This window comes from Falco rusticolus, chromosome 9, assembly GCF_015220075.1.
Source record: "Falco rusticolus isolate bFalRus1 chromosome 9, bFalRus1.pri, whole genome shotgun sequence".
NCBI classification, from domain to species: Eukaryota; Metazoa; Chordata; class Aves; order Falconiformes; family Falconidae; genus Falco; species Falco rusticolus.
The window spans coordinates 44,956,649-44,980,913 of NC_051195.1; the positions used below are offsets into that span (position 1 = coordinate 44,956,649).

The 24,265-nt window shown below is 48.1% G+C and overlaps 1 protein-coding gene across 2 annotated transcripts in view; it reads right to left on the reverse strand.

The window, feature by feature from the left end:
• Positions 1-2,563: 2,563 nt before the first annotated feature.
• Positions 2,564-24,265, reverse strand: part of PNPLA7 (patatin like phospholipase domain containing 7) — a 125,357-nt gene continuing 103,655 nt past the window's right edge. For both annotated transcript variants that reach the window (XM_037398933.1, XM_037398934.1), the window contains exons 29-36: positions 23,702-23,771; positions 21,607-21,723; positions 19,482-19,630; positions 17,846-17,998; positions 15,103-15,210; positions 9,481-9,565; positions 4,500-4,603; positions 2,564-3,395 (exon numbers count right to left, since the gene is read on the reverse strand). In XM_037398933.1, the coding sequence (XP_037254830.1) occupies positions 3,315-3,395; positions 4,500-4,603; positions 9,481-9,565; positions 15,103-15,210; positions 17,846-17,998; positions 19,482-19,630; positions 21,607-21,723; positions 23,702-23,771 (867 nt within the window). In that variant the 3' untranslated portion in view covers positions 2,564-3,314. The remainder of the gene's footprint in view (positions 3,396-4,499; positions 4,604-9,480; positions 9,566-15,102; positions 15,211-17,845; positions 17,999-19,481; positions 19,631-21,606; positions 21,724-23,701; positions 23,772-24,265) is intronic.

Sequence of the window (24,265 nt, forward strand, 5' to 3'; positions counted from 1 at the left end):
CTTCAGGCCTCAGCAGCTGTTTTTTTCTCCTTCAGCAAAGACAAATTCATCCAGCTGCTGATCAGACTTTACCTTTTAGGGGAGATCACACACCCATGAAGAAATTGCAGGGAGAGCAGGTGGTTTCCAGCCGAAGCCAGCACCCACCGACCCAGCCAGTGGAGCCCAGCAGGATGGTGGCCTGGGCCAGGACAGCTGAGACAGGCAGGCTGGGGCTCTCAGCACCCTCCTCCTGCGGCATTTCTAGCGAAACAGCGAGGGGACTGTTGCTGGAGGACCTGAGGTATGAAGGAGTGATCCAGCGTCATCTCCTTAGCACAGGGTTGGGTGTCCAAGTGGGCAGGGACTGCTTGAAACCTCCAAACACGGAATTGCACATGCGAGTGCAGGATCATTAGGATGCTCCTGGGTGTAAGTGCAGGACGGGGCTGAACCACCACCAAGACCCTGCACCGCCTGACTGCACAGCTGGGCAGACCGCAACGAGCAGCAAAGCGAGCTGGAAAAACAATTTTGCTTTTAAAGTTGCACCATAATTGTTTTACATTCCTCTGTACAGAGGAAAAGATTGTTTTAATGGTCACGGCTCAGCTATGGAGAATGCAGCTAGGGAGGAAAGTTGTGATCAATTATTTAGAAAAGACTTCCAGTCTCACATCAAAGGTTTATCTTCTGTCTGCGTACATCTGAACTAAGTGCCATTTCCCTGTGGAACAGGGCACAAAGCAAACACAGAGGCTCTAATTAGCACACCCCAGAGCCCAGCAATTTCTGCAACTCCTTCAACCACGAGCCCAGCAGCTCACACCCAGGGTGCAGGAGCAAGTCTGGCTGCCAGGAAGTTTAGAGTTAGAATACACAACTTGGAAATTAATTACCTGTTTGAACAGAGGGGAAGAGCTCTCCTGGACCAGCGCAGAGCCATACAAGAATAAGATGGGTTCAGGCTAACAGACTTCTTCATCCTTCTGGGAAATAACCTGCGGTGCTCATCCTGCCCCAGGCTGCTTGGCAGCCAGGGAAAGGGAACAAACAGAATCAGTCCCTGCTCCGGGAACCACAACACAGGTGTCTGACAAATGACAACCTGTCCGTCATCAGAAGGTCTGACCCAGCCTCTGCTGAAGGCACATTTCTTTTTAAATGTGTCCTTCAAAGGCTGAAGGCCACTGACACAATAGTGGGTAAGGGCGACCACAGGACCTCTGTCATCTCTAGGGTTGGTCTGTACTCCAGCCCTATTCTCTGTTTCCCAGGAAAAGGTTCCTGTACTTCAACCACCTAGTAAGTACAGACACTGAAGGGACTCACATCAGGTTTGCATCCCCTCATCAGAAAAAAAAAAAAAGCTCCAAATTGTGCTGCTGCTGCACGAGACATGCTCTTCACGTGTGGGCTCAGAGCAGCTCTGCGGGTACAGACTGCAGTAAGGTGGGCACTCACCTGAACAACTCCCAGGTCTTCCCAGGCTCATTCCCAGCTGATGAGCCTCTCCTGTAACAGCCACCACCACCACACCGTGACCAGTCTCAACAGAAATCAAATCTCCAGCTCCACAGGCAGCCTGTGCCTTCACAGAAGGCCCCAGCTGCTCACTGCTTTGCCTCCACTTCAAAAGCCATTTTTTAAAGTTTTCTCTGTAAGAATTGATTCTTTTCAATAGCAGGGAGCAGCCTCCAGAACTGCAACATATTCTGTACAATGGCATTAACCAAAATCTGCATCAAAGATCTGGATGATCCTTGCAGGGAAGGTCTCCGATCACACCTGAAGGGGCCTGCCCAAGGTACAGCCAGGCTGGGTGGTCTCACCAAGGGGAGGGCTGGAGTCCTTCTGCAAAGAAAACACCGACCTGAAGCTCTGACACTTAAAAATACCATTTTGTGTAAGAAGAAAGGCCTCCCTGGGTAAGGGCTGCACATTCGTGGACTTGACAGAAGAAAAGCTGATGCAGGGCAGGTAGAGAAAGACAGTCTGTGCCACAAGAGAGGAGGTTTAACGCAGAGAACAGGTCACACTTCATAGCGTTTACAGCCACCACAGCCCTTGGTGGTGCCACCAAACATGTTTCTGGCCTCAGAGTTGTGCTGCCCAGCTCTGGTCACGCCTGGAGGCACCGCTGCACTTCACATCGGAGGGCCAGGATTGCTCAGCGCAGGAGGCAGCTCTGAGGAGTGTCTTCAGGGCTCTGGTCGGATGACAATTCCCCTCAAGGCAGCAGCACGTAGAGCTAGTGCTGAGCAGAGGAGTTTACATAAAGCAAGATTAGCTTGACAATCCAGCCAAGCGGAGCCATTGGCAATGACAGATGTGAGACAAGAAGAGCAAGCACCAGGGGACTTCTGAACACAGGCCAACTCACATCGACTGCTGCAGCCCTCGGCGGGGAAGAACACTGGAGATTCTTTCCAACGCTTGACAACACAGTGAGTGACTCCTGCAAAGGTTAGAAACTGAAAACTGCACGTTTCTTTGCAAGCCCGATACAAGCAGAGGCAAGTTGGGCTCTTAGTTATTGACAGCCTTCTCTCTATGGGGCCCAACACAAAGAACCACACAGATATTTCAATCCAGCAAAAATAACTTTATTTCACAGGGCAAATACAGCCACAAGTAGTGATTCCAGAGGTGCCTGGCAAGTGTCACCTCCACAATCCATCAGGAAATGTTCTGCTGATGGCTTGAGGATACAGGCTCTACAGCTAGCATTCACATTAATTACATTTCTTAGGTTTAGATTTCAAGTGAAACACATTCAGAGTTGCTCCTGTCAGAGTACTGCTCATAAGTACATGGCTGAAAAGTCACTGAGGAGTTAATTACACAGTTACCTGATTCATAGGAAAAGAAAGCAACGCTGTGACCCACAGACCCCTCCCTCTCTTGTGGGCTGCTGCTTGGAGCCTTATCAGCACATGACAGGATAACATCCCATTGTTCTTTGGGCCTTCGCAATAAAACCAGCGACTAGAACACATGGCAGCAAAAATCAAGACAGCATTTCACTGCACGTTCCCATCATGTTTCCCCTCTGCCAGTCTCAGAGTGATTAATAACCAGCCACTCCTACTAGCACCTGTGCGAAATAGTATGGCACACGTCAGCCACCCGTCACTGGAGGTCCAAAGGGACTCGGGCATGATGCAGGTATTTGTGCTTAGTCCTGGCAGCTGAATGCCCCAGACTCTGTCCAGAGAAGGGCAAAAGCTTGCTTAATTTCAACAAGATGTTGTTTTGGTTTTTTTAAACATTTAATGAATAAATATGGCTGCTGTCAGTATGACTGGGAAGTAGCTCTCCGCGCCTTCCGAGTGCTAGCCTGGCTCTCCTGTGCTGCTTGCCTGGCCATCCACACTGGGGACATTCCTGCGCTTTCTTATCTGCATTTCTTCATCCTGAAGGAGAAAAGAAGAAAGAAAACACAAATTAATTCTTCAGCATCCTCTCTGAACTGGATTAAACCTGTCCTCTTTCCCCTCCACCTTTGCCCACCAACCATTACCCACTGGGGATCAGCCCAGCAAACAGAATCTTTACACCATCACTCCAGCTCCCCACTCAAAACACTAAAGCCATCTTACATCCCCACATGGGCAGCTACCCAGGCTGGGCACCTTCCCAAACCATTCACATGCTCCCACTAAGAAACTGTTCACGTCCAACACAACAGGCAGCTTCACCTTTTAAACCTGCCAGCCACTCTAGCTGAAGTAAGAGTGGAAGGGATACAGCCCTTCCAAGCTTTGCTCCTCAGCCTGTGGGCCACATCATGTGAAGTCTGGCCTCACAGTGCAGCTTTTCCTCAGGGTGGACCTGATGATGTCCCACAGAATCAAACACCTTTGACTGGAAGGCACCTCTGGAGGGTAAACCACAATTTTCTGCTCTGAGCAGGGCTAACTCTAATGCTAGATCTTGGTCCTTCAGGGCATCTGTTTGGTTTTCAAGTGTCTGCAAGGATGGAGTTTCCACCATCTCCTGGCACAGCCTGTTGCAGTTCTCAGCCACGCTTACTGGGAAATATTTCCCCCTGGACGCACTGAGGATCTCCTTTAGCACAAGTTGTACCTGTCACCTCCTGCCTTTTTGCTGCGCACCTCTGCTGCTGTCTTCTCCATAACCACCCGGCAGGCAGCTGCAGCCAGATCTTTTCCTCAGAGCTGGAGAAAGCCGTTCCTTCAGCCTCTCCCGTGCCCAGTGCTCCCCAGCCCTGACCCACCTCGCCAGCAAACCCGCAGAGCTGTGGGGCCAGGTTTTAACCCTGGCCAGGTTTTGCCACATGCTGTAAGACGATCGACCTGACCAGGGCGAGCACGTGTCATTTAGCGTCTGTACTACATGAAAAGCAAACTTAATTCTGCACAGTCCTCCTCAGCAAGCCCCTTCCAGGTGCTCTCCTCAGTATCCTTCCCGACACCTCCACCACACCCCCACCGCACACCATTCACATGGCACTCGGCAATGGCACCGGCATCGCCTGTTTCCAGGGCAGTTTGTACCGAGTCAGAGTCTTCTTCAACCTGGTCGCTTCTGAAATTGATATAATCATCCTTCTGGTTGTCCAGAATTTCTTCCTCGTACTCAGTCTGGTAGTCTGACTCATCTGAAGAGAGAAAAAACACTGGGCTTAACTAGCATTCAGCGAGGCGGAGAAAACCGGGAGAGGAACGATAGCTGCCTCTGCGGAGTGCAGGGCAGGGGACTGGTGGCCAGCTCTGCAGCTCAGTGAACTGGGACTGCTCCAACACGGATATCAGCTCTCCAGCCAGATCACAAAACAAACCATGTCCTCTGTGAATTGCTGTCCTGGAGCCCTCCACAATCTAAAGAGCCTACAGCAAGAGCAGCAAATTATCCGTGTTATTCTGCTGGCTGCCTAGCCCGACAGGACACGAACGCTGGCAACGGGGAGGTGCTCCCTGGTGAATGCTCTTCCCAGAATAGCTGCTGTCTCCCACCCATCCGTCCAGACAAGACCTGCAGAACACCTTCAGAAGACATGCCTATGAGCGACCAACCCAAGCTCTCCTGGACGTATCAGTCACAGACTCCCTGGAAACAGGGTCTTCCAGGCACAGGGCGAGCTCTTGCTGGTATGGAGAGGATAATCACGTGTCTCACCATCTCTGGTCTGCAAGGGACAGTGACATTTACACCCCCCTCCTCTCCACAGGGGACACCCACCTGCTCTCCCTGATAATCCAGCAGAGTAACATAATTAAGGGAAGCTCAAGAGCTGTGTACACCGAGACACAGCAGTCAGCAGCAGGACACACCACCAAGCCCCCAGTCCCCAGCACCGGAGCCTGCTCCCAAGGAATGAGATCTATCACTGCAGCTGGAGATCACTTTGGGGTCTGTGAAACAGCGAGTCACCTGCTAACAGGACTGACTCTCTCCCACATCAACTCAACGCTCCACAGATGTGCCAGGGCAGACGCCCATCGCTGGTCCCATTCACCACCCAACGGCCAGCAGCCACTGCAGAGCCCCGTCCCAACCCAGCGTGAACCCAAGGCACGCAGGCAGCGAAAAAAAGCAAGCGGCAGATGGCCACCCTCCTTTTTGCACCGCTTCTGGCATGCATTTTTCAGGATGCAAGTTAAAACGGCAGAGAATAATTTTTGTGTGACACTAGTTTTTGCCACTCTCATAAGTTAATTCAAGCGTGCTTCGAGTTACTGAAGTGATACCTGTTTCTCACCCCACTAGTGAAGAAGGTGGCTCATGTTTAAACCAGATTCTTGGTTAAGTGTTTCTTTTGGGAACAGTCAATAGCATCTGCTCCGTGCTGAAGACAACAGCACAGTCTGTTCTCCGCAGCATTTTCTTCTAATGTGATAACTACAACCAACTGCTAGAACATTAGGATTAAAGACATTTGGTCGTCTTTTTTTTTCATTTTTGAATTTATTTTTTTTATTGTGGATCAGAGAATTATCATTTGTTTATACTAAAAACACTACTGATAATCTTTGATAAAACACACCAGAGAAACTGGAAACTCATCTGAACAGCAACAGACAGCACAAACAACAGTTTGAAGTTTACAGCTCCAATAAAAGTGACTACCATCAAAACCAAACTCCTTGTTTTTCCAAGCACAGTTCAGCATTTAACAGGTCTCTATAAAGACATGAAAAAACAAGAGAGAAGTGTCCCTTCTCACAGCAGCTCTGGGTGCTGGAGGACTAGAGGGGAAAGGAGAACAGAAGATGGTTCTGCTGTCCCTAAACATCATCTTCCACTGCCCCGCTCGAGGCTGAGCATCTGGGGCTCAAGGGGTGACCGCTCCTTCACACTACAAAATCTCCCAGAAGCATCAAGCAGGACCGAGGCCTCATCACCCTGTTCGACACACCAACACCCAAACACTGCAGCTCAAAAATGAGCCAGCGAGGAGGAGGTTACGCCACAAAAAGGTACCCGAGCCTACTGGTAGCGAGGGGAGCATGTTTGCAGCAAGAAGGACACGCTTCTCATGCCAAAGATCTGCTTTGTGATTCTGTAGCTTTTAGCATTTCTTTTATACATGCCTGAATTCTGCAGGAAACACCGTGTTTGAAGAAAATCGGTGCTGTGTGGCTAGCAGGTTTCTGTTTCGGTAGCACTGACAGGCTTCGATGTAAATCAGGGAATCTGGTAGCTCACCACAACCTAAGGTGCGTTAGTGCTTCTTGATAAAAGTACTTTTTAAGTAGCAAAGATGCAAAGGCTGACCTAGTGCCTGATAATTGTGTCCCTCGGGAGATTTTGGGATGTCTCCCACTTCACCTGTATTGCAAAACCAGGCATTTGAGACTATGATTAACATTTCTCTTTCCCTAATCTTTTTATCCAAATAACTGTTGCTACAAATTGCTCTGCTACGTGATGATGTCCTTCAGCCTCTGTGTGCAGCAAGCGTGCTACCTCACCTCATCCTGTGAGACCTGGCTGTGGGGAGAGCCCGAAGCATCACTGCTTTGCAAATTGGACACGAAACCTGCTGTGGGAAATCACCAAAGAGCCTGCACAACTTTGGTCCTCAGAAATCCCTTTACTAGGTGGGAGCGTGACCAGGGATGCAACTGAGCCACCCCTGGAGGATGGCACCGGGGCTCCCCTGGCCATGGCCACGGCTGTGTAATGTGCAATTACAGCTGAACAAAGACAGAAAATCCCAGCTGAGGAAGCGTTTGGATGTAGAACAGAAACAGAGCCACAAATCCTGCAGTGCCACAGCTGTGAAAATGAGCTTCTGTTCTCCTGCAGATGCTTCCCCACCTGCTCACCGGCAGTACAGGTTACCCTGGGTTTGGTGCAGGGCTTCGCCCAGCCTCCCTCTACTCACTCCTTCCTGAGGGACAGTCTCTCTTTTTATTTTTAATTTTTAGTGGTTTCAATCATTACTCTCAGTTTGCTCAAGGGTGGAGAAGAAACTTCACTGCCCTTTCTCTCACAGAAGGCAGGGCTTCTGACCTGGAGGCTTGGCCAGCCTCTGCCCATCAGGGCCTTTCACCTTCTGTACCGACACTTTCCCCTTCTGGGCTTCCCAGTCAATCAGAACATGATCATTTTGATTATTTTTTTCTTTAGAAAAAAATTATTAACATAATTTCTCCACCCAGCCTGAGACATGCAGTATGCTGTCAGGACAGGCAGAGCCTTTCTGAATTCCTGCGGTCTGAGATGTCACTCAGGAAGCAATTTCCAGGGAGAAAAAAAAAAAAAAAAAAAGGTTTCATCCTCTTTGACAGTGCCTTTCACAGCCAGGCTACCAAGCAGCACCCTATCTTCTTACTCACATGGGGCAAAAGCAGTCAGACCACCTTCACCACCACCACAAGCAGATAAATGCAAAGGCTCACCAGCACACACAAGGAACCATCCAACAGCCGCAAAGCCACTGCCAGGGAGGTGTCACCCTCCATCTGAGCTCACCAGGGTACAGACCGCTTCCCCCACAGCTCCAGATCCCTCTTTAGCAAAAGTGATGCCATCCTGGAGGCACCGAGGTGATGTCACCTTCAGAAGAATGCCTTGACAGCCACTGCCCACCAAAAATCGGGCCAGGTCCCTGCAGGCAGCACACGGAGTCACCCGCAACATGAATATAAAGGGTCCTTCGAGGCATGGTGCCCACATGCCCGAGACTCTCCTGCCATCCACCCCCCTCCTCCAGGGCCTCTACAACCAACAGGTTTCAGCATCCACCAGGAGCACATGGCACCTGCCCAGTCCATCCCTGGTAGCCCCGGCACAGGCCCTCCCTTAGCCCAGAATCTGCCAGATCTGCTGTCTGAAAGATGCGTCCCTTTGTCACACTTGTGTTCATGGCCTCACCCAGCAGAAAGCAGGTCTTCCTAATGGGGGTGAATGATCAGAACCTAGATAAGAGGAAGATCTGTCCCTGTACACTAGTTAAACCTTAGCAGGTCTCAACGCCTACGCCTTAAATAACCATGTTACATGAACTCTTCATTCTTACTCACAATAGCTGTTTCAACCACGTTTGATTAATATTTTCTTCGTAAGGCATATGATTGCAATTAGCATTTCAAATTACCACAGGGACATCTCTACAAACAGTCACAGATGGGAGGACTGCTAACTTTAGATTTCCCTCTGCAAGAGCAGGAATCAGGAGGAGGGGAGAGACTGTTTATAAAGAGCTCTAGCACTGGTGAAACGTTGGAGATTTCAGGCCCGCGAAGCTCTGATCCTTTTTGTTCAGTGAGCTTCAGTTACGGCACGTACAGGGAGCAGGTCTGCAGGGCACGGCTGAGCCACAAGGCGCCCCAGTGTCTTCGTGTAAAGATGCAGGAGCTGTTACCTGTTCCTCATTAGTTCATCACTAGTGCTCCCCGTAACAGGGGCGTACAAAAAGCAATGGAGCCAGTGAGTCACTCCAGATCCTACTCACGACAGCAGGGAAAAAAAAAATAAATAAAAAAATCCTTCAGTCAAAGCTTTACATCAGCCTCCTCCCGTCTCAAAACCGAGATGGACCAAAGAGCGAAGACATCGCAAGGACACAGGATAGCACAAAGCCGGGTGAAAGCTCGGCTCTGCAGGAGTTGCCACCTGTGTCGCTTCACTCAGATGAGGCTAACTTGAGCAGAGATGACTCCCACCAGGAAACCACGCTGGACCACACCAGTAATGGGCTGATGGCAGGTGTTTCACCACGGCAAGAACACCTGACTCCCAGCCTCTGCCGGAGGAGGCAGTGGGAGGGGGATGCAGAGGGTCTGGCTGGGGGCAAGCTCGTGCACCCCTGCAGGCAGGGGCTCAGGATGAAGCAGGGAGACAGCCCGCCACCGCCAGCTTTGCTCAGCAGACACCCGAGCTGGCAGCCAGCCCCGAACCGTCAGAGCATAGAGCATGGGGTGTTAAAAGAAAGCGGTTCAAGGCGGCATGCAGGAGGAGCGAGCAGCCGTCCCTGCCTCCCTGCCCTTCCCAACACTTCCACAGCACTGGCTGGATCACGCCACTCACCGTCTGCCACAGGTGCTTTCACGGGCTCAATCCTGGACACGATTTCTGCCAGGTCCGTAAAAGAGGTGGTGGGACAGGTCACGTTCTGAAACACAGCAATAAGTTCTAGATAAGTTCTAGGTATGTTAACAAATACACACAAAAAGTCCAAACAAGACTGTATAAAAGTGATATTGAACAGACAAAGCTCCAGACACACAAATTCTCCACAATTGCCCCCTCAAAAGCCATTACTCATCAGTGAGTAATTCTCAAAACAACTCTCCTGATGCAGATCTGGTGGCAGAGATGGGATTCCCAAGTGCAAACACCAGGACAAATTCTAATGGCTGCTTCTCCATCCACACAAGCAGCAGCCTTGTTACAAATACAGCAAACTATAGAAAAGACCACAAAGACAAGAACCGGAGGGTCTGGACTGTGACAGACAGTGCTTGTTTTACTTGTTTGTTCTCCATCACCATCACTTTACAGGAGGGTCCAGCTGGTTGCAGCCACCAGGGAGCTTTTGCCTGTCCCTGGGAGAAGGCAAAGAGGCGCCGGTGGGACACCGCACATGGACCAGCCCTGAGCCTGCAGTGATGCCCTGGGGGCTGCACGGACAGGTGGGCAGCAGCCCAGGCACTGGAGCGGCCAGGACACATCCAGGGATCCTAGCAAGCTGCGGAGCTGGAGGTGGCTGCAGCGAGCCAGAGCCTGAGGTACGTGGTCTGCCCGCAAGGACAAATATTTCCCACTTTAATTCCTCTTTTCAATAAACCCTTTCTATTTTTACTCCGTCTCACCCAAGCAGTGGGTTGAGTGTTCTCTATTTTGAGAAGTTGCCTGCTCCAGTTTCTCCCCTACTCAAACCCAACTTTGGCATTTAAGAAGCGTTTTGGTCTTCCCACACGCCACACCATGAGCAGCCCCACCGTGCCTCCTCGGGGCCAGGCACAAGGTCACCCGATGGAAACCCAAACACCTCTCACCTTTTCTTAAAACCAGTGATTTTAATTAGTAGAACAGCAAACCCTACCCCAGAGGAGAGGGACGGGGAAGAGCTGGCAGGGGGCATGTTATTGACATCGGGCTGCCAAGAATTGCTGTGACAGTCTTCTTTCTGAACGCCCAGACCTGCCCACTGCTTCCAGACAGGGCTGTTTCCTAACACAGGGGTTTTATGAGCAATTCTTCGCTCTTCTAGCAAAAGCACTGATACTATGAATCATACAGCCCCCATGGGGGTCACAGCAGAAGCCCATTACAGCTGCAGCAGATTGCTCTCAGTTGACCTTTAATCCGTAACTAACTTTTGATGTAATTTAGTACAGCTACAGCAAGGTGCGGATGAACAGCTGGTGGGGAGCGGTTGACAGAGAAAAGCCCAGAGGGAATTAAAAAATAGCTGTATGAAATGAAACAGCAGTAGCTTAGGACACACACTTTAAAATATAAAGAAGTCAGGAAGCTCAGAAGCTCAGTGTGACCATAAAGGAACTGTCAAGAAGGGTGAGTCAGTCCAGTTTCATTTTAAATATCCAACCTGAATGGTCCCAGAAAGCTGTTCCCCAGGACAGGAAAAAAAAAAAAGCATCTTCATTTTGTGCCACATGACTAAGCGAGGGATATGTGCAAACTCTGGCCACCGAGCAGACGCAGCAATGTTCAAGGCAATTGCCTGTACTCTAAAAACGTGGACTCTCACCAAGCGGACAGGGAGCTCAGGCAGACACGTGCCAGGCTGTCCTTGGGAGCAGGGAGCAGACAGGGACCGGCTTTGGAGGGGATGGAAGTCCAGGGCGCTGGATGAACGGCTGAACAAAACCCGGCAGCGACTGTCACCAAAAGGTGCTTCAGGAAAACCACCATCAGCTCCCGTGCTCCCGTAGATGAGTTGCGAGGAGAGATAAGAACGAAGGCAATCGTGTGACCGTACCCATGGCAGCATCTGTCACTGTCACTGACATGCAGACGATCCTGTAAGCCTGTCAGAGGACACTTGGTGAGGCAGCTGCACCCCAAAGTCTTAGCACTAAGACTGGAACACCACTTGTGGGAAACCAGGTGTCTTCCCACGCTCGTCTGATGCTTTGCAAACAGGAATTTCGTGTTTAAGCACTTCCTCTTACTACTTTTAAGGACAAAACTACACTCCCTTCAGTTAACACAAGGCAAAGAAGCATCTCAGATTCATTTGAAACCCACTCTAAAACCTTTCTGCTGATACTTTTCTTTTTTTTTCAAGGAGGAAAATATTCTCTTTGGCACAATTTTTATTAAATAAATTAGAGGAGAAAGACAGTTACTATTGTAGTCTGCTAGATTATATTTAACTTTGGCTATGAATAACACTTCAGTAGACTAAACTTCCCCAAGGAGATCCAATTAACGGTGTTGCATTATTCTGTGCTGGGGGAGAAAAATGGTTGTTCAAGTTGAGTTTATGTGAGGCTCCTGTTGTTTGTGTCTTCAGCATTTGCATGTTTTAGACAAGATAAACAGTGATTGAATGATGAAAGCAAAGAAAAAGTATCTAAATGATTAAATATCCGGAGTTTTTAAGTAAAAATTCAATGCTTACGACATGGAAGCAAGATGATAAGAAACTGCGTTCAGCACCCTCAGATGCTGAACACTCCAGAAATAGCTGAAGAACTAAAACATAGAGAACATCAAAACCTTTGCTAATGAAAGGCAAGTTAAAAATATCAGCTGTTATCCTTGGAAGAAAGCGGAGCTAACGGACTTAAGTGACTCTAATGGACTAAGAAAAAAGACGACAAATGCCCCAGTGGGAGCCTGCAATACTTGTTATTTTATAGAAATAAATCTACTGGAACAAGAGTCAGATGGAAAAAAAACCCACCCTAGATTTCTACCAGACTCCAGAGTTTTCAGAGGAAGAGCAGAAGCTCTCCTGGGTCCTTGGGAGCACAGCCTGGAACTGAGCCTTAGCGCCAGGTTGGGGGAATGCACAAAGCTAATAATTCCCTCTCCATAACCCGGGCAGTTGGTTGTGTCACTCTCCTGAACCCATTATTTTCATACTCTTGGGGTCTCAGCAGTCAGCACTTTCTGCCTTGTTATCAAGCGCACACGCAGAATGCAATGCCAGGCTATGTATGCAACGAGTACATGACATATTTGATCTCCAGGGCAGTTGAAGGGCCGTAAAATCCAGGGCAGATTGTGAAAAACGTTCAGCACGCTGCTTGATGCACAGCTGTAACATCACGATTTAGAAGAAACATTAGCCTGAATTACCATATCCCATACAATGGGTAACTTCAAAAGAAATTGTCTTTAAAAGACACATTTGTTACAGCAATAAATATGTTTGAGCTTGTTACCAGTTGGTGATAAAAGTTAGAAGATGAAATGGGACACACAACCATTTCTGAGACACAGTCTTCACTCCTTTGACTTCGCCTTATGACTATTAATACACAAAACCAAGCACAAAGCAGCTGATAATCAGCCTGAACACGAGGTGCCAGAGGCAGAATGGGGACCCGTCTTCCACAACTCAGACTAACGCACCTCCTAGTCCAGGTCATCTTCCCAGTAAGAACGAACAAGCTGACGAGTTTTGGGGCTCCTCAGGCTGCTTGGATCACCAGTGAGTCTCCGTTTCCCACAGAGCTCAGTCCCTGTGTGCTCCTCCCAAAGCCGTCCCCTGCCAGGCAGCTGGGTTGGGATTCGCCTGATGACTTTGCTCCCTTTGCACGGCCAGAGCCAAGGGGCCATTCATCTTATCCCAACGGAGCCATTTCCATTTCATCAAGTGACTCACACCCTACGGAGCTCACCTCCCTCCGGTGACAAACGAGTGTCTAAGGGCAGCTAGCTCAGATGTGGGCATCATCCACCCCTCGCTGCTGGGCTCGTGTCCATCCCTGCGCATCTGCCCTTCCTCTCCCCTTGCTCATGCCATCTCACTCCTAGCAAAAGCACTCCATTGCCAATCTCTGGAAAAGCTGCAAATCCTCAATGTCATTTTTCACCTCTATTGACTTTCCTTAGTGAGGCTCACTACAGTTTAGACAATTTGGCAATCACTTAAAATATTATCGCTCATTTCCCTATCTCTAAAAGACAATAAAAATGAATTACTGGGTAGAACATGAAGCCTTTGTAGCACTCGGGCTTTAAATCAGAGGAATTTAAGGGAGAGTAAGGATAACAAGCCAATATATTATAACATTGCCCCTAAATCCTCAAAAAGTTGGTAACTGTTTCTTAATCACAACTGAAACTTCCCCACCAAGAAATTCAGTCAGCCCACTGAGTTATGAACCAACTCTAGAGGCTGACCTCAATCCTGGAATTGTAAACCCAAGAGATTTTTATCCTACTTTTGAGTAGATACCGTAACATGACTGTAACTATACAGCAATATACAGCAACGCTATGTAGCCTGTAGATTTACTCTAATCAGGCATTTACCATTAACCACTTGGATGTGCTGAAGCGGGGAGAACAAGGTGCGTGAAACCCAGCACCTCGACAGCGCTGCAAGGAGCCTTAATGACAGCTCTGTAAAATGCCTTGCCTAATAGAGGAGTGAGGGAGAAGAGCAACAACGCAAGGAGTCCGCATCCTTGCGGGGATTTTAACTCTTGGCTAAAACCACATGTCCTGCAAAGGTTTAAATCAGGTTTTCTGGAAGCATCTCAGAACTATTTGAGCCACCTCCTGAAAGCCAGCGAGGGCCCAGATCAGTGCCAGTAATCCTGATTCACGTCCTCTGTGATGAGCACCAGGCAGCTGGGGGGAGAGAGCTACTGCCCTGGCAGACCAGTTTCTAGCACCAAGAACAACATCCAAGTACCAACTAAAGTTCGTGGTGCAGGCATAAGTGAAAAATAATTCTGAAAAGGTGACTTGTGTCTATGCAGCATTACTCAGGGAGGCAGTCCACACGTGCGTTCAAGTGATGGGTACAAATGTAGCCCACTGCCTGGAACCAGAGACCATCCTCTCCCACAGGACCTGCGGGGCGCCACCACAGCCTCCGCTCCAGCGCTCGGTGCGGAAGGCAGCTCAGCAGCATCTAGCACCCTCAAGACTGCTGATGCCCACGGGGAAGGAGAAAAAGGTGGGCGTGTAAACACATCAGCTACACGTCTCAGAAAACGCTCGTTGCTGGTGAGCATCCTGCCTTCTCTCGAGGACACGTGTGTTGTGAACGGTACCAAACACGGTATCCAGAACCTGTCTGAATGAAACGGCAACAGGAGAGCAGCCCTACGGGAGCACTACAGCGGTTCATGGGGTTTCAGAGACCCCAGTGCACTTGCTGAGAATATGGATGGACCTCTGCACGGGCACGCATCAGGTGTCAGGGATGGACAGGCAGACATCACAGCCTGGGCTCTGGCACAGCACACTGGCCACACTTGTACCTGATGATCAGAGAAGCGCAGGACCTCATTCACCTGGGCGACAGATCAAGGAAAGACGCTTCTGAAAACCTGATCATACCTTCTCTTGACTAAAATACAGTTTTAGCTAATCCATACATGCTCCCAATAAGGATTTGAGGCAATTGATCACTCCCTCTCCTGCTCCTGGACAGTCCGCAACCTGGTGTGCATCAAGCAGCCCCTGCAGAGCCGTGCATTCCAACTGAACACTTACATCAGTTTTGGATTTGCAAGTCTCTTGCCTGTCTCTTAGCATCTTGTCAAGGACTCCACTCCTGCACCAGACATTAAATACGGTTTTCCCATGCTGGTATCCCACTTCCTGGAAAAAAGAATCGGAGAAAAAAAGTAATTAATAAAAAAACCCATTGTCACATTATCTGCAAATCAGTAGGAAATCCACAGGTCTACCCCAAAGCCAAGATGTACTTTCGCTACCTTCCAGCCTCAGCTACATCAGCTGTTCAGCCTAGGAATGAGGGAAACAATTAAGCAAACAAGGTGCTATTTTAAGTCCAAATGCCAACTTCACCTTTGACCCCACAGTATGCAATGAAAAGTGCCACCTGACAAACTATTTTTACAGCAGTGACTGCTCATGGAATAATGCCAGATAAAGAGAGGCTTAGGACACGTATGCATACACCCAGTACTGGCTCGCTCTTTGGAAGAAGGTAGCAACACTGATTAATTTTGTGTCTTTTCCCGTCTTGGCTCAAGAAAAGAAAACTTCTCTAGCAAAGAAAAGTTACCACAGGGCACCTGGTTCCAAATCTTTTGCAGTAAGTTCATCCAGACAGACCAAACACGCAAGCACCGGTCTGCCAGAGCAGAAACGATGGCACATGGACAACAGCAAACCCACAAACTCCACGTTCTCTAATTTAAGACTATAAAGTAATTTGCACTTGGAACAATAACATGGCACCGCATCATTAGCATGGAAAAAATAAACCCATTGGTCCAAGTTTTACTCTTTTTCTAAGGAGACAATAGAAAAGCTGTTGAAAAATCAAGTTGAAAGGACAGAGCAACAGGTGTCAGGAGTCCTGGATCCTATTTCCAGCTCTCGTGCTGGCAGCAGCCCTGGCTGAGCTGGTATTGTCTCTCCTCTGGTTTTTGGACCAGGGTTCAAAGCATGGGAAGCACTCGGGCTGGAATTCACCTCTCGTAATCTATCATAGCTTCTCAGCCCAGGGTGGATGCGATTACTCAGGAGAAAGAGGGACCTGGCAGATCTACAGCTGGCTGGGTCAGATTGATCCAAAATAACTGCGAGAACCTGAGCTTTGGGAAGTGACATGCAGCTGACATCGCTCTAGGCTGATACAGAAGAGGGGATTCTTGTTCTTTAGAACATGCTGAATGGTTATATGGTGCCCATTTCTATCTTCTGTAAAATCCAGGTACATAGCTGAAATTAAAAACCCCGCTACCACGTAGCCTGTAACAGTAACAGAATGCCTAGATTGCCCTCTCCTTTAAGGTCAGCCCAGTTTAAAGCTTCCCTGTGGACAAAAGTTACTTATCTACACCACAGGGAATGAAAATCCAGGAGGGTGCTGCCCCTCTGTACCTGCAGCATCTCGTGCCAAGAACTTGCTCACAGAAAGCGACATCTCTGAGAAACTGCACTTTTCTCAAGTTTTACTCCACTTGAGAAAAATTTGCCTGGCATCTTTAAATCTCTTTAACGACACCAAATTAGACAGAGACACAACAATGATTTGACAGCTTACTATCTGTTACTGTGATGAACTACGAGACCCACCATTTGTCAAAGTTTTCAAAACGGCCAGGGCACTCCATCTAGCGAAGCGTATTATTTATCAGCAAAGTCTTAGACCCACTGTTGGCAGACAGCTCTGTTTGCCCAGGAGCTATGAGACACCAAATATCCTTGAGAAAATATTTGTATTAGGAAAATCAGCTGGTGGTTTGGAATAGCTGCTGTTTGGTCCTAAGGACTCTCTCAAACGTGAATCTGCAGGGTTTAACTGTCTTACTGGTTTTGTTTAGCATTTATAAGACAGTATCAGAGAAATCAATCTGCAGCCTAGTGAGTATTGCAGGATCTCACTACATTTAGGAAGACCGACGGAGAGAAAAATTGGAGGTGGGGGGTGTTCCAGCCTAGAAGAAGAACAAAGCTATGCAGAAACACCTGAAGATAGAAGATGCCTGCATGGCTGAAGCAGGCAAAAAATGCAAAGACAGTAAAATAGCTTCCTCGACAATTACAAGGAGCCAGAACCGCTAGCATTAGCTCAGCCTGGGCAGACATGGTTTTATTGCGAATGCTGAATTACGCCACTAAGACAATTCAACTGTACATCTGGCGTCAGTTCTTCCCGTGCTGGTTCCTGACACATAAACAAAACTAAATCCCAGAGATGTGTAACCTGGTACTACCCTTTTTACAACGTCCTTCCACTGACATTGGTGCCATTTTCCTGATACTCTATCAGGTGCAGAGGAATTGTGGATGACATGTTTTATTAATAGCAATGTTGAAACGTTAACCGAGGCAGATATTTTAGCATGTTGCCCTCCATTTCAGTGATTCATGGCCTCCCCTACAGACTTCTTCATATCTTTCATGCAACAACAAGCTACATAACGAAGGGAGAGAAATGACACCATTTGACAAACCCCAAGTGCCCAAAGCAGCTCCGACACTCAAGAGTTTACCAAGCAGCTGAGCAAGAACTGTCATGAAACCCAGCGAGGCAAGTGATCCGTTCACAGGTCATTATATAATCACAATTACTAACTGGATTTCCGCTGTTAATGCAATCTCACAGCCATGATATCATCCCACATTATTATTTAGTGTCAATTATTCACTCCATGCCAATTGACTTCTCTTAGTCTCCAACAGCTTAGAAACTAATTAGCACCACAAACCGGCAGATTTCTGTGGTACAGGGGATCAGCGCTCTCCAGGATGCACTTACACAGATTTCATCGAACTTCCCAAAGTCCAGGGTCCCGTATCGGTCGATGGGTGGCCGGATATACTCGCAGTAATCGCTGTTCTTCACCATCTCCAGCTGCCGCACACAGCACACGTACGCAAGCCGCGTCTGGATCTCTGCCATATTCAGCACCTGCCAGCCAGGCCAGACACACCGATCACGATTAATTCAGAAATTTGATTTCAGAATACGTTCTGTGTTCACAATGGAGAAAGAAGTTATCTATCAATTTATTTCTTTTTTTGCCAAGAGCACACAGAAGCCCGCTAAAGCCTTCACACATCAGCACCTCCACCTGTTTCCCAGACAGTGTGGACAGCTAGCCGAGGAGTGTCCGCAATCAACAGCAGAAAGGGAACTGCCTTCAAACATATTTCTGCAGTTTAAGGTTAAACTGAGTCTTTCACTCCAGGATACAGTGGTACCTTAAGAGATCTGCGCCGAGGTGAGAGCGGTGCAGCGATCCTTCAAGGCAGAAATCAGTGACGATCTCTACAGGACCAGGGCAGAGATTTTACAGAATGGCTGAGGTGGACAGGAACCCCTCGAGATTACCTGGTCCAACCCTCCTGGCTCAAGCAGGGTTGGCTGGGGCAGGCTGTCCAAGACCATGCTCAGCTAAATTTTGAATACATCTGCAGATGGAGACTCTGCAATTTCTTTGGTTGGCCAGCGTTTCACCACCCCCAGTAAAAAAAAAAAAAAAAAAAAAAAAGACACGTGTGCTGTTCAGAAGGTATCCCATATTTTCACATGTGCCTATTGCCATTCAGGCAGTTGCAGCATTTCACTGGGTACTACTGAAAAGAGTCAGGGTCTTCCATCTTCCCCCACCAAACACTCCCACTACACGCTGGGAGCAGCGTGGTCAGTGCTGCCCAGTGGGGCACTCCACATCTGCACCAGCCCAAAAGGCCACTTCTCAGGGTGACCAGACCTTTCCAGGGAAGGTGGTAGAGGAAAATTTTAGATTACAGAGCAGTACCTGCCTCGTTTGCAGTATTTTCCCCCACTTTGGGAAGCACAAACAAGTATTTTACTTCCAATTCCAACAGGGGAATGTGTTAATTGTAGTTGGGAGGGAAAAAGAAAAAACAGCATTCACTTGGGGGACAGCTGCAGAGCCAGATAATTTCAGAATGCAGAAGAATAAGTAACAGGCTTGGCCTGACTGCATGCAAGAAGATTAAAACCAAAAGTCATACTCTGCAGCGCCGTATTTATCAGTAGCAGTAATGTTAATTACTGCCTAGTGCTAAAATCTCCCTAAATCAACAGTTCAGAGATACAGGATAGAAACACTGAACTGGACAAAGTCACTACTTTTATTGGTAAAATTCATAAATTCTGAGTTTATCAGAACTTAACGTACTTCTAAGAAAAGGTTTCTTCGCTCTAACAGTGCTACCAACCCCTTCCCAGACTGGGGCTCTGCCCTCTCCCGTGTCACTGCTTTGCCTTTGGTGGCAGGTGCTGCCCAACTGTCTTCATCCATAAGTAAGAGCTCAAACCCAAGAAAGATGCCGGGCTGTCCCCAGGCTCACTCCCTGAACAAAGGGGAAGCTCCCTGCTCCGTACAGAAAACCAGCTGCCCTTTTAATACAGTCTACAATACCTTGACTTTCTCGGCCAGTGGATTCCACCTCTTCCAGAGCAGCCACCAGCCAGACAAGCAGTCGCCGTAGTTGGTGAGGTCCGTCTCGTCCCGGCTCCCCACATCGATGGCAATCACCACCTTTGCGCCCATGGACCTCGCGACATCAGCTAGTGGGAAAGAAGGTCCCATCAGTACTGGTGCTGTCCAGCCAAAGCGTCCGTACAGACCGCTAGGGCGTACGTAACCTGACATCCTACCTACCACAACTGTCTCGGAAAAGCCTCAGATATAAACCTTTGCAGCGGCTCCGCTGAGAGCCCATTCCCCGCCTGGGGAGGCTCCTACCCCACCTGCTCCGTTTTAACGAGGAGACCCCAGCACGCTGCCCGCCCTGCGCCGACCCAGCCCTGCGTAACCCCAGGGTGAGCTCCCACTGCTGGTAATCATCATTAACCAGGGTACTGTGCCCCAGATCAGTGGGGTGACCTGACTCTCTGAGGCCACGGTGTCACCAGAACCCATGTGAAGGAGGCAGGGAGCCAGGACGAAGAGGTGGGACACACGCAGCTCGAGGCCACGGCTCGCCACATTAGGTATAATGTGAAAGACATGTTAGACCCGCATTAATTCCACCTCGGGCAGCAGTTCTCCTGAGAACAAAAGATCTGGGGGACCTGCAGAGAGAACAAGTGGCCTTAAAAAGGAGCGTCAGCAGTGCAGGGGTCAGATCTGCAGAGAGAGGGTAATAAAGGAAAGGAGCGCAGGAACCGGACAGCGAGGAGAGGCTGGGAGGATTTCAGTCTAAGAAAAGCTTTGAGATCCAAGAGAAAGATTTATATTTGGAAGTGGGAAAGAAACAAGGCAACACTTCCTACTTCAAGGTCAGTAAGAGGACTAGCTGCAGCCTTTGGATACGGGCAAGAATTTAGGGAAGTGCCAAGGGAGGGAAGAGAAGGACACGTACCTCACAGAACTCATTTATATTTCTTCCACACCCCCAGAGTCCAAGATAGTTGCAGTTTCCAGAATAGTTATGCGTAGGAAAACCACAGCTCTGAAGAGCCAATTTAGATGCTTTATTTAGACACTTATTTCAATCAGATCTGTTCTGTAACTTGGATTTACATTCCTGGGCTTGTTCAGTCTATTGTATCTTTCCCACCCAGCATCACCTCCATGTCTGCTCTCTGCCCTCCCCAATGTGCGGGTGGAAAAGATGCTTTGGTTTGCAATTCGTACTTTTGCTTGCAGACGCAAACCGAGAATGTCAGATACAAATTTTAGGGGTCTATTTTGCACTGTTTCCATTTCTGAGTTTTAGGTAAACACAGCCCTGATGGGAAAATATAGCTGGGGTTTGTCTAGAACGTGTAAATGACTTAGGCTGCTCAGATGCAGAGTCTCTAACTTTGCTTCCTTCCTCTTTATTTGTACACAATTATACGCACGAACTGCAACGACACCACGTATCTCTCTTCTATCTTGCCCACCCCCCTGAGCCACCCACCTTCCAACGCTCTCGGACGACGATGACAACCCTGACACAAACACCTCCCAAACATAGACACATGAATGTGCACACCTTGGACCCTTTCTGGGGCCAGTCCTCAGAACACCCCAAACTCCACATCACTTTTGAAGGCCACGGGATTCCACCACTGCCACGGGCCAGCTACACCACCGGTGTCCCTAACCACACCACCGATGCCTGTCAGCTGAACCCTTCAGGCTCTGGGTAACGCCGGTCTGAACAACGAAGAGTTAACGCTGCTGCTTTCTCAGCATTATTTCTTATTCAACCCACACTTTTTGAAAAGAAACTGAAGACATAGACTATATGTTTGTAGTTTAATTTCTGCTCTTTCCTTTCAGTGAGCACTAAAATTCAAAACGAGCTTGGAATTCTATGTTCAGGATACATCTATTAGGAAATACTTCGTCACAAAAAAAAGAAAAAAAAAAGTCTTAAAGCCATGATAAAGCAAACACCTAGGAAACTGAGAACAATGACTGCTGGTAACCATCATGTGAGTAAAGGTGTCTGCAATAATTTTTGTTTCCTTTTAGGGGAAAAAAAAAAAAAAAAAAAAAAGAGCAAGTTTTGCAGGCGGTGTGTGTTCTCTTAAGTGATCTGTGCACCTACCCGGCAGGTTGTTGATATAGCCTCCATCCATCAAGAGATGCCCATCCTTCGGGTCACAGAGAGGAGGCATATACCCGGAGAGGGACATGCTGGCACGGACATATCTCCACAGAGAGCCTGCAGGAACGACAGGGAGGGGAATGGCAACAGCATTAATTACTGCCACAGAGGTGGGGCAGGCTTTTGCTCTCATTAAAATAATCGGGAGAGAGAGGCTCTCCTGAGAATACTGTTAGAAAGTTATTAAAGCAATGTATTACTTTCTATACCATAATACTGGCTGGGGGCAGGGGGGGAAGGCTGTTCAGACATACTATCAGGCAAAGGCCTTAGAAACCACAGTTTTAAGCCCATGCCTCCTATTTATTGCCTTCAAGGAGATTTCAGCATATGCCTGACTGCAGGGATCATCTTTAGTGCTTTGTGGAGCTTACACGGATAAGGAAAGGAAAAAGATTCTCCTGGGGACGAAGGGACAGAAAGAATAAACAGACTGAAGTGCAGCTAAAGCCATTATATGCTACAGAGATCCACAAACCCCAGGCTTTTAGCAGGAGCTGGACATGAAAAAAATATGCTGTAGAAGCCCCACAAATCTGTTTTCCCTGCTCTGTACATTTTCACTCGTAAAGCCAGTGCAAGGTGGTGTCGATCTTATCTCTCCTTGGGACATTTCTGTTAATAGTGCTGTAAGGAGGAAAGTTATAATCTCTTAAGCTGTTAGAAACAGAAAGTTTAATCAAGTAGAAGTTGATTAGATTTGTTTCCTGTAAAACACTCTGCTTTAAGGCTCTTATTTCCTGATTTCTCTCTTAACATTTGCATCTGCTGAATGGGGAAGACACTGCATTTCCAGAGAGGCTGAGTCTTGTCTGAAAAGCAAATCTTTAAAACATCAAAAATAAGTAAGACTTGCAGCGTTGGCTCACTTCTCATTAACTAACTCCTTGGTGCTTCAAACAGCAACTCTTTCCAGCAAACTGGGAATTGGTTTTTTTTCTTCTTTTCTTTAAAAAAAAAATATAACAGTTCTGTTTGTAATTATAACCTTACTGTTTAGCATAGGTCAACACTGGCAGATTTTGGGTTTATTATTAGTAGTTTTAGTTGACTTGGAACTTCCACCCAAGAAAAATGCTGACTTCTTGTGTCAACCCATCCCCAAGATGGGAAACTGCTGCAGCTGGGAACTTCCTTCCCCTCCTTTCAGTGAATTCTGTCGGTGACCATAACCATTCTCCAGCCAATTTCTATCCTTACATTAAACTTCCACAGGGACAAGCAGCTGGATGGAGTGAGTTTCCCGACCTCAACTGGCAATACAAAACCTCTCACAAAGGTTAAGCCTTTTCCTGCTTGTTTTAGCTCCCTTGGTTGGACAACAAAGCGCCGGTGTCGATGTGATTTAGCGGTTTTATGACCCACACCCTCGCAGCAGGAACGGACAGTCCTGCCTGCGCCAGCTCAGAAGGCAAAACATCACAGACGTGGCAGCAAAGGCTTCAGCTACCCCAGGCAATATCTGGGGCACCTGCTAGGCTGGTAGTGGCTTCACTGAAGCCTGTGTCACAGCACCGCCACCCCAGCGAGACAAAAGCTAAAGCAAGTGTCCCACAGCAACACCCACCACATCCCGACAGCAGCGCAGGCAGCTCGGATCTTTCCCCCACAGAAATAAAGAGGACTGGACACAAATGAGACTCCAACCCAGCCTCTGCTTCAGGCACAGGAGCCTCTTTATCGGGAAAACAGCTTCATTTATGGGGAATTTGAATCTTAAAATGTTTTGGTTGCATTAGGTCTGATGGATGGCTAACACACCTGCACTTCATGGGATATTTTAAGGGAACAGAATGGTGTCAAAGGGCCCATTTTCTCTCCAAACAGTGAATACAGCATCTCAATTTCTTCTCAACAGCTCTGTTCCTTGTTATCTGAGCACCAAACTGGTTGTACGCAGCAAGTAACAGAGAAAGGAGAAACGAAAGGAAAGACACACTTAAAGGTGGGGAAAATTTCAGGATCAAGGGGTGACACTGACATCTCACATCGTTATTTAAGACCTGCTGCTGGAGAAGGCTGCCTGCACACTTACCATCTGTGTGGACCCTCATTGCTGAGGCAGTGATGTCGGTTGTGATAGTGAAGTAAGGAATCCACAGATCCTGCAACAGAGGAGGTCCCAATTTTACTAAATCTGTAACCCTGCACTTAAACTAAAACCCACAGCTAACACAAACCAAAGCAACAACCTCTGTATCTTAACAGACACAAACACTGCACGAATGGAGAAAAACCCGTTAGCCCTGGGGTTTGAGTTCATAAATTTGTTTCTCACGCAAGCATTTCATTCCAAATGAAGGCACACAGAAATCCTTATTTCCTTTTTTAATAGCAAGAAATACTTGTTCCAGAAGACTGTCCAGCATACAGAGCAGCACAGAAACCTCATTACTCAAAGTAGAGTTCACCTTCTGATACCTGTTTTTCTTTCAGATGACATGGGAGGATCTGATAGCTCTCATCTAAAGAGATCCCCAGTCTGTTTCTTGCTGGTTGACAACGTCAAGGGAACTCACCTTCTATATAGCCAGTTCTTACCTAGGTCGCTAAATACCTGCTGCTTTCGGCCTCCCCTGGAGACATGGCACTAAGCTAG